Raw genomic sequence first — 10,192 nt, 5'->3', positions numbered from 1 at the left:
GAAAACTTCACAGCAGTTTGTCAGTGAAGGATGGGCGCTGGTAAGGGCTAAACTACAAGGCAAAATAATTTGCTCTGTATGAGATAGAAATTTTCAAATTGTAATCTACCTTTTAAGGAAGTTCAACAAGTTATGGAGGCAGAAGACCAATAGTGTCAAAAGTGCCAAATCACTGTTCCTGTCAGAGGCCTTTGTATTTGTAGTGTGTTTGGCTATTTGAGCCCCTTTTACACAGAACCCAAAACCACATGATGTATACTGTATATTCTGAGTTCAAACACTGAATGTCCAAGGGTATTCTTTCTGTAACAGTATCATCAGTATGATATGTTTACATTTGTTACAGATAATTCCCATCCTCAGATTACCACAGCAAAGAACGTTGTGCCAGTTTTAATACTGACAGCTTTGTATGAGCACAGAACTATGCATCCGTAGTTGTAGATGATTACTAAAGTAGTGCGGACACCAGACTAGGGTGCTCCTGATCAAAGAACAACCAAAAAGTGCTGCAAAAGACAGTCGGCCTCCCCCAGCCTCATAATGTAACAGGTGTTTTGGATGTTTAAGACATGTCGAAATATGTTATTTTAGAAACCAGCTGAAAAAAAATAACAATTTCCTACTGGTACTTTTTTAAAGTGTCATTTGTACTTCTTTTGCACGACAGCTGTAAATGGTTTATGCCATCTGAATGTGTTTGACTGAGTGTGTGTGTGTGTGTGTGTGTGTCCGTCTGCTCACAGTATAATGCACTGTAATGTTGATGCATGTCAACTGCTGTAACGAAACCTATATTGGGTTAGAAGAGTGGATCGGCTTAAGCTCTTTACTCCCCACCCCTCTTGTTTTTTCTTTCTCTTTAATTTGAGCTTCTATTTATGAATACATATGGTATATTTGTACAGAGAAAATGATAATTTTGCATCTTCTGTGATGGTCTAGACTTTTATGGCACTCCTGCATGATGGCAATAAACTATTTTGAATGAAAAATGAGCTGATTTTTCATAAACATCACACTACACATTACATGCTGCACAACACTTGGGTTTCCCCTCAAATCTGTAGAATTAAACAAAGGTTTGGTTCTCTCAAATAAGATGGCAGCGAACTTAATAAGTTTGCTATAAATCAAAATTAAAATGTAAAAGTACAATCTTCCTAACAGGTGAATTAAGTCAGTTTACTTTTAGTTATATGTAAGTATTGCTATGTGGCCTGATTCACAAAGCTCCACCTTAACTACAATGTGTATATAGTAATTGGGTGGAGCAGTGTGCTGTTAAATATTTACCTAAGCTTCATAACCGAGGTGGAGCAGGATGAGGTCCGGATCTTGAGGATTCTTGTTTCTCTTTAGCTTGAAAATCTTTAATGGAGAGATTAATGACAACACTGTGTGGACCATGGATTTCTGTATACTGTATAAATATGTCTGTCATCTGTTTTGCCTCAGTATGCAGGTAGGAGCAGGTTTCATCTCTTGATCTCTGAAACATTGGTTCCTTCTGCTTTTAACTAACAGCTGTCATTAGCAACTCTGTTTATGAGTATGTGCAACTGTATCTGTATGTGTCCTCTGTCACAAACAGATTGTCTGGGGTTTAGACGAGGTGACACTCCTGAATCCTCCGGAGGAGCCTCTGCCGGACCATCATTTGGAAATACTTTACTCTTGTGATGAGCCTGCTGCAGTACAGCTGGACTGTATTGTATCCTTTGACACTGGCATCATTTCCACCCTCCTGCTAAGAGAGTGGAGCTGCGTCCCCGGTGACCCTGAAATAAGGACTGTGGAGCTGAACCTGCCGGACTGGTTGGTGTATCAAGCTGATGGGATTGTTCCAGAGTCTCAGTGGGTGCTGAGTTGTGTCCTTCGAGCCTCGGTCAGATACAGTGGATTTGATGACACTGAGGTGTCTATCACAGCTCAGGATGTGGCAGCTCTGCAGCCTAAGCCCTTCTTTAGTCGACCTGTCAAACAGCATCAACTCTGCCTTAGCTGGAGTACAGAAATGCTGCAATTAACGCAACAGTTTTTAAAGAGACAATGCCCTATGGAGCAAGGTAAGGTTGAATCTGCTTAAGTTCAGTTGATAAAGGCACCTTAAAACAAAAATAGTCCAAGTGGAGCTTTAAAAACTTAAATTTCCTAAAATCAGAGAGCAATTTTCCATATTGGTCTGTTTTTAGATGATAGTTATGGAATAAATTATGTTTGTCATGCAGAAACGGTGCATTTGCTGTCTTCAATTTATGCTTCAACTGGAGAAAACTTTGGTATCACAAAGACCCTGGACCCTTACAGCAGTGAGGTTCTGGAGTATTTGCGTATTAAAGCCATCTCTTTCCCATGGTAAGACAAAAGGCACACTGTCCACTGTCTGTTACACAGATACAGAGATATATTTATGGTCAGTTAAGGAAGTGTACTTATATTTTTCCCAGGTGTTTGATCTCTATCTGGATATTTGTGACCACACACTGCCAGGAAAGTATGTGTGGCGTGTTTCATCATATCGACTCTCATAATAACTACGTCACACCAGCATTGTTCCTCACAAATTCAGGTATAATTAAGATTTTTCTCTAACCTTTCAGATCTTGAGGCTCTTCATGTAACTACCCAATACTTACTCTAGTGTCTCATATACAGGCCAGCTACACATCCAGGTGAATGGAGAGTCTGAGGAATCCTCTGCATTCCTCTCTCCATTCAAGGTGCCTTTGAGTGAGTGGTGCCAACTCAGTTTGATGTTGCAGGGTCAAACAGTGAGTAGTCTCTTGTTGACAAGCGATATCTTTGGAGCATGTAAATAATGGTAATAGTAATAAAAATGAAAAATGAAGTTGTCATGTTGACTGTATCTCAGGTGACTGTCTCCATGGTGTGTGTGGATCAGGAGCAGAGAACGGTTCGATCTACAGAACATTTGTAAGTCTACTCTTAACATGACAAAGTGATTGAACTGTATTAACAGCAGAAATGCACTTCAAGTGTTCTTCATGTCTATTAACACCATGTCTTATAGGCTGAGACATACTCTCATGCTGGATGACACAGAGGGATATTTTGTGATTGGAGGAGGAAAATATATAAGAGGTGTGGAAGGGTATTTTGGACCAGTGGTTTACTACCGCAGCAAAATATCAACTCACAGCATGGTAATACACTGCAGCTGCCCACAGTTATTATCCATGCCAACAATTAGCTGCACTAGAGTCTGATGATTTCTCTCTTCTCCAGTCTGAGCCTGTTATTCCAGATGTTATTAAGGATGTGAACCTCACTGGATGGCTTCACAACTGTCAAGAGTTTCATCTTGAGTTGAACATGAAAATCAGCGGCTACTCTCTCAAGGCCAAACAGAGGACAGAGTCTGGTAATGGGCTTATATATCCACTAGGTGGTGCTAAAATGACTATCTCAAATATTCTAAACAACCCTCTGTAGATCTACTAAAGGTACAAAGAAACTAACTGTCAGTGCGTTTTTTCCAGAGAGCTGTTTTGATGCCTTCCATAAGTGGGTGATAAAGGACAGACCATCATTAAATTCACAGTGTGACCAGTGGGAGGCAACTGTCCCTTGCAGAAGACAAGCTGCAAAACTGTCCAAGTTATTTGCTTTCAAACATGGTAAGAGATAAACTGCATAAAAAGTATTCACCTGGTGCTGGTACAAAATATCCAGACGTGGGAGGTAACTATAACTAGGTTAACTTAAGTACTGCACTTGAGTTGAAAAGTTAGTGACCTTGTTCAAAACATGAGATACCTGCACCATGATTTAGCACTGTGAAAGGGGATCACTCTTCACAGTTAGTATTTACGAATGTTTCACTGGTAATATTTTGCATTTTCTTAACACCCTTTATATCCAGTTATCCCTCCTTAATTTTCCCTAAAGCAGCTTTAAGATCACAGACATCACCCGATTCCACACAGTCTGACAGTGTTTATAACATACGCTTGCTTGTGAAGGGTTGTTCTACTCACTGGTTGTATCTGTGTGTTATCTAACATAAACCAATGAAACCAGTTCCATTGCTGACTTGCAGGAGGAAGAAGGGTTAGCCTGCCAGCTGTGGGCAGAGCACTGTACTCCTTATCACTTCATAAGCTGGGCAGAGCGAGCAGCACTGGAGTGATCAGAGAAGTGTTACCACTGCTGCTTCAAGCTGGCTGCTTAGCTGATAACAGAGCTCTGCACATGTCATCGGTGCTCTACAGCACTGGCATGGGAGTGAGGAAACAGCCCTATAAGGTGTGTGTGTTTCCGGATCTGGATCATAGCAGAATTATGCCTGTGTTGTGAACGTGTCCAATTTTTTAATGTTCTCTCATGCCCTTGTGTTTGGTGCAGGCTTGGCTACTTGCCCTGCTGGCAGCCCAGAAGGATGATCGATTAGCACTTCTGCATCTTGGGCACCTGCACCACCAAGGGCTTCACGGTCTCCCCACAGACCAAGACCTGGCCTATGTATATTATGCAAACATTGCTAAACAGACAACTTTAGACCGTCATAATCCCACACCAGAGCAGGTAACACATGTATAACTGGATCTTTGGAGTGCTGATTTTTGCATAATTAACATAACTAATATTAGCCTTTTCTTGCCCAATATGCACTCTAATTAATGGCATGATTTAAATGATCATGAACATTTTTGTGAATAACTATATAACACAAATGTTTGGGAACTGTGTTTGTATATTAATATATACTAGCAGTATCAGACATACAGTAATTGTGCTGCAGAGGCTGGGAAAAAACTCATACATCTAATCTACACTTATTTTCTTCACATTATTTACCTGTGGGGTTATTGGAAACATATGAGCTAATATGTGATATGGTAATACATTTTCTGCTCCCCTTATTGTGGGTATAGTTTTCAGATTTCTATCATCAATAAGTTTACCTTTGCTTTCCATACAAACAAAAGATAACAGTATGATAAACATGGTATTATTACATTTCATTCAAAGCACACAGTAGCATTTCTGCAACAAAAGAAAATGAAATCCATTGATTTTTACACGTTTTCCCTCTTTCCTTTCTTTTATTTTTTTAGACATTTGTTGAGGCTGTCTACCTGAACAATGATGAGCTGCTGAATCTCCAGACAAATGAAGACCATCATATCTTCCAGTGGCTAAAACTGCAGGCACGCAGAGGAGTAGCTGAAGCTGAGGTACCCTGTCATCTCTGAATATGGAAAAGCACAGAAAGTTAGATTTTAAAAGTAGTGGGATAAAAATAAACACAAATATATGACAGATTTTAAGAAATGAGGCCTCTGGGTGTGTGTGCACACTACTCAGATTTTAAGTTTGAGCCTCAAACTGCGTCTTAGAGGGTAAAAAGAAAATGACACATGGACAAGGTGTGGCTATTTTATCATGGAATATTTTTTTTCTGTCTTGCAGCAAGCAATTGCCCGCATGCTGTTCTGGGGTCAGCAGGGAGTGTCTCCAGACATCCAAAAGGCTGTGAGACACTACGAAAGGGGAGCTGTCCAATGGGGGGACCCAGTGTCAATGTATGACTATGGCATAGTCCTACTGCAGGTCAGATTTACAGTTCTTGTACAGTGATGTGTGATTCTCTTGAAGAAGTAACAACTCCTCTGTAGTTATTTATGTGCATTATTTCATAGTATCTGATATAAATGTGTTTCTCTGTAGGGACATGGGGTTGAAAAGGACATTCCAAAAGCTGTCACTTTCCTCCAGAAAGCGATGGACCAGGTTCTGTATGGCTAAAACTTAATCACAGCATTACTACTGTCATCAGTCTGCTTTTCCCACTCTGCACACCCCATATTTCTTCTCACAAGTTTTCTGTCCCACAGGGTTTTGTTCCTGCAATCAGTGCCCTGGCCTGGTACTATGAGCAGTTTGAACAGGACTACGAGCAGGCAGTGCAGCTATGGGAAAAAGCTGATCTCCTCGAGAGTCCAGATGCTGCTTTGAATCTTGGTGTCATATACTCACAGGGTCTGTATCCAGGAAAAGCTGCTGACAAGGTGAGCAAAACTGTAAAAAAACAAAAAACAAATACACATCATCTACTCATATACTAACGCACTAGTCTTCAACGACTAAATCATGAGGTACAAAATGTGTCTTTTCCACAGTATATGGCCTATAAGTACTATCTGAGGTCAGCAGAAAGAGGGAACATCAGGGGGGCACTTCACCTCGCAGACAGCTGGACCACTGGGATACCTGGCCATGTCAATAGACGTCCATCAGATGCTGTTTTGTTAGTTGCTTACCCTTTTATTTATTTCACATATATGATATTTCCTTATGTCATGACTGAAATATCTGTTCAACTGCCTGCAGGTGGGTAAAGTGGGCAGCTGAGCACAACGGATACCTGGGCAGTGTCTTACGGAAAGCCTTGGATTCATATCTCAAGAGTGACATGTAAACTTTTCTCTTTATTCACACTTGCCATGATCCTTATTATGATCAGGCTTCTTGGTTGCAGTTGCAACAAACTGACGTTCTCGCTCCTCAACAGGTTCAGCTCACTTTTATATTTCATAATGGCTGCTGAGTTGGGGTATGCCGCCGCACAGTTCAATGTGGCATATCTCTGTGAACAAAATACAGTGAGTTTTAGAAAATATACATTTGAAACTTCTCTCTATTAGCTGTAGTGTCATGGTCATGTGACTGTTTCTCTCGCTCTACAGTCACTCTTGGAATTTGTTTTCACTCTGTGTGTCAATAGGGAAGTTTTCTGGATCCGGCTTTTGCATCACACTGTATGTTGAGATATTACAACCTGACAATCCAGAGCCAAAATCCTGACACTTATGGTAAATCGTTATCTTTGGAACTGAAATATTTGCACACTTGTGCACAAACTTACTGTACTTTACTTGACCTCTAATTCTATCATCTCTCCAGCCTTGATTAGGATGGGTGACCTCTTGTATGAGGGGCAGGTTGACGGGCAGAAGAACTTGTTTTCTGCAGCAGAGATGTACAAACTGGCAGCACTACGGAACAAGCCACAGGTCTGTTTCATTTGAATCAATGTTTTTGTGTGTATATCTTGTGCATGTAAGTTATACTGTTCTTCTATAGGGATGGTACAACCTTGGCCTCCTTGCTGAAGAGGGTTTCAGGCTGCCGCTGTCAATACTGACTGACCTGGGCCTCTCAGAGCTGTACTTAGGAGACAACAGTTTGCTTCTAAGTGCTTTGTATAGAAGGTGTGTTCAATTCGTATGTGTATGTATCAGCTGTGAAAGTGCTGCATACTGTCTTCAATGTAAATCTGTAAAAAAAATGATTCTGTATTTTCTTCCAAAAGATGCAGAGACTCAGAAGACACAGATTCCTACTTGCCTTGCAGCCTTGCCCTCTTCAGTGTGTATCTTCAGTCATTCCAAAAAGACTATAGTGCTGTTATTAAGGTCAGTGTAATGTGTTGAAGGTACATATCTAATTAATGTATATATCTAAGTAGTCATGCTATAATATAAAAATACTCAAATATTTTTGCATTTGAAATTTTACCCGAGTAAAAGTACAGAAGTATTAGCAGGAAAACAAAAACTTCATTAGAGTGTTTGAATAAATGTACGTGGTTTCCACCCCTAGAAATACAGCAGCAGGTCAACAGGCACATCAATAAAGACTTAATTGTGATGTTGACATTTGGGTCATGTTATTTCCCACAGTTCTCCGCTGCTGTTGCTGCGGTTGCAGCTCCAACAATATTCCTAATCATCCTTGGTGTACTCAGGGGACGTGTCCTGTCTCTCAGCTAGAGCCAAAATTCTTATCAGGATCATCAGCCCAACAAACTGAAGGACTAAACTGAAAAGTTGAGCTCCACACCAACAGCACAGCAAGTCTCTCTCAGTTTACATACTGTATGTTTACTTTGAATGAATGTTTTGTACCTGCCTGAAATGTTTCTGGTTTGTATTTTTCATATTGTTAAAAGAATGTATTGACTTTAGAATTAACTTGAATGTACAATAAAGAACCTGAATAAGTGCCATGAAACCTGTAGTGAGCTTCAAGATATTGTTGGTTGATATCAGATGTTTCAGATGTTGTTCTTAGATGTCCTCTTGTCTCTCATTGTAATGACTCTCATGGCGGTTTGTGGGTGGATGACTTACAGAATATCAGGTCAACCATTACCACTTTTATCATTTATCAAAGTGCTTACTAAACAAGTATCTAACAGGTCACCTGGGCCTCACACATATCTTAAATTTGAAAATTACATTAACTAACTTAAACCCACAGTATTGTTTTCCTGCTTTTGTGTGGACTGATCTCCCACTGTCTAAAAGGTCAAAATTCAGTCTTATATTTTGCATTCATACAAAAAACACCAATGCCAGAGGATTTGTCGAAACTCATACTCAATTCAAACAATCACAGACACCTTCCCTGAGACCAAATCCCTTCAACATTCAACAGCTCATTAACACTGACAGAAAAGTTTAATTGCTTTGCCTCTGTTTGTAGAAATGATTCAGTGTTAGTTAGGGGTGAGATAGGGGTGAGTAGATAGGATGGAAAAGCTTTGAAATTTGTCATTTTAATCAGCTTTAAGAAAAAAAAAGATGTGGTCTTTCTGCAATTGAGCTGCCTCTGATATAAAAAAAAAATGTAGCGTTCAAAGACAAGAACACCATCTCCACTGTGAAACATGGAGGAGGCTCAGTTATGTTGCAGGGTTGCAGTGTAGAGTCTGGTGCATTGAATCTGTGCCGGGCACAATGAAATCAGAAGATTATCAATGCATTCATGAGGGAAAGATACTGCCCAGTGTCAGAAATCTCTGTGTTGCAGGTCATAGCTCCTCCAAACAGGATAATGACCCAAAAGAAGAATGGATGAGAAGAAAACATTGGTCCTGGATCTTAATCCAACTGACCATGTAAAGACCTGAAACTCGCAGTTAGGTGAAAGCAGCCATTGCACCTGGGAAGTGGAACAGTTTGCTCAAGAAGAGTGGACGATTCTACCTGCTGAAAAGAGTTCCCAATATTTTTGTCCATGCCATTTTAATTTGTTGTATTATTTGAAATAATGTGTTACATCAAAAATTAAAAGCAATGTGTCTGATCTATTAGATATGGAGTAAAAAAATGTAGATGCCAGTTAGTTTTATTAGTTACTCCTTTAAGAGAAAATCATGTAATATACATTTATATATTATAAAGGTGCCACGTCTGTACATCAATAACTGCTAATAAAGTTTTTTTTAGACTTTATCTGGGTGTCAGGTAAAAATTTATGAGGAGGGGCTGGAGATAGGTTGACCGCAGACGTCAGTCCACAGTTTACTGTCCTTGCCTGTGACATAGCCAATTAACAGAGCACGAGATACAGGTGGTCACAGCTTTTGTGTTTGTGAACACCTGTAGCTGTGGCCATTAATTAAACAAATAAAACAAAGGGAATCAAGCTGGAATTACAATTCTGCTGGTGGATAAAAAGGCTGGAAACGTGCGATAATGTAGGCTTAGTTGAAATTCAAGTTTTTATGTCAATTTTGAGTCAAAACTCAAATTTTATTTCATCTACATTGTGTGTTTGCCACAATTCACTTGGCTTTGTGCAAACTGCAATTGAGAGGTCAGGTACCATTGTAAAGAGATTTTGTGTGTGTCCTCTAAAAATGATATTTATGCTGTAGTTGCCCAGCCACCTAGACTGAAGACAATCTACAAAGCCTGAAAACTTAGCCAGGTGCAATAACTTTGAAGTAAGAGGCAGGACTCAGTTATTTCTGATTTATTTATCACATTGTGCATTGTTATTTTACATATCAACAATAATTGAGCGATAGGTGACTTTGAACAACATACAAAAGCAATTTATCATGAGAGCTGTCTTTAGAGATGTGACTGGACTGCTTTATGTCTTATGACTTGAGTCTCGTCCTAAAAGTCATTACACACTTGAGAGCTGCCCACAGTCCATGAGCCTTACAGTGTTTTTCTATTGATTAGCCCTGATTGAGTAGTTCAAAGTTAATGCTTTGCACAAGAGCACTTTGACAGAAGTTGTTCAGGGTAAGGAGAGGTTTGCCCATCAACTTTCAACATAGTTATTGTCATCTTGTAAAGTATTTTGCACAACAGTTTATTTTTTTTAGTATAGCCCAACCAGTGCTGGACTTGTGAGGCAGACATTG

General features: G+C 39.8%; 1 protein-coding gene across 1 annotated transcript; it reads left to right on the top strand.

Moving 5' to 3' along the window:
* The first annotated feature begins 1,459 nt into the window (after positions 1–1,459).
* On the top strand, positions 1,460–7,870 carry LOC111224407 (protein sel-1 homolog 3-like). Its single transcript, XM_022748880.1, has 23 exons — positions 1,460–1,465; positions 1,595–2,069; positions 2,232–2,358; positions 2,451–2,572; positions 2,659–2,774; positions 2,876–2,937; positions 3,035–3,167; positions 3,250–3,385; positions 3,504–3,641; positions 4,064–4,269; positions 4,369–4,548; positions 5,082–5,201; positions 5,437–5,577; positions 5,695–5,757; positions 5,862–6,035; positions 6,147–6,274; positions 6,358–6,441; positions 6,539–6,629; positions 6,752–6,839; positions 6,931–7,040; positions 7,111–7,238; positions 7,340–7,442; positions 7,710–7,870. The coding sequence occupies exons 1-23, from the start codon at positions 1,460–1,462 to the stop codon at positions 7,797–7,799; spliced, it is 3,021 nt and encodes a 1,006-aa protein (XP_022604601.1). The 3' UTR covers positions 7,800–7,870.
* The last annotated feature ends 2,322 nt before the right edge of the window (positions 7,871–10,192 follow it).

The sequence above is a fragment of the Seriola dumerili genome, unplaced genomic scaffold, assembly GCF_002260705.1.
Source record: "Seriola dumerili isolate Sdu_G_001 unplaced genomic scaffold, Sdu_1.0 BDQW01000134.1, whole genome shotgun sequence".
NCBI lineage: Eukaryota > Metazoa > Chordata > Actinopteri > Carangiformes > Carangidae > Seriola > Seriola dumerili.
Note: the sequence above shows the minus strand (reverse complement) of the source record. Positions and strands in the feature narration are given on the sequence as shown.

Excerpts from the sequence above, each read along its gene's own strand:
- LOC111224407 (XM_022748880.1), top strand. Across the intron at positions 3,642-4,063 it reads GTTATTTGCTTTCAAACATG|GAGGAAGAAGGGTTAGCCTG; the intron begins GTAAGAGATAAA and ends GCTGACTTGCAG. Across the intron at positions 7,443-7,709 it reads ACTATAGTGCTGTTATTAAG|TTCTCCGCTGCTGTTGCTGC; the intron begins GTCAGTGTAATG and ends TATTTCCCACAG.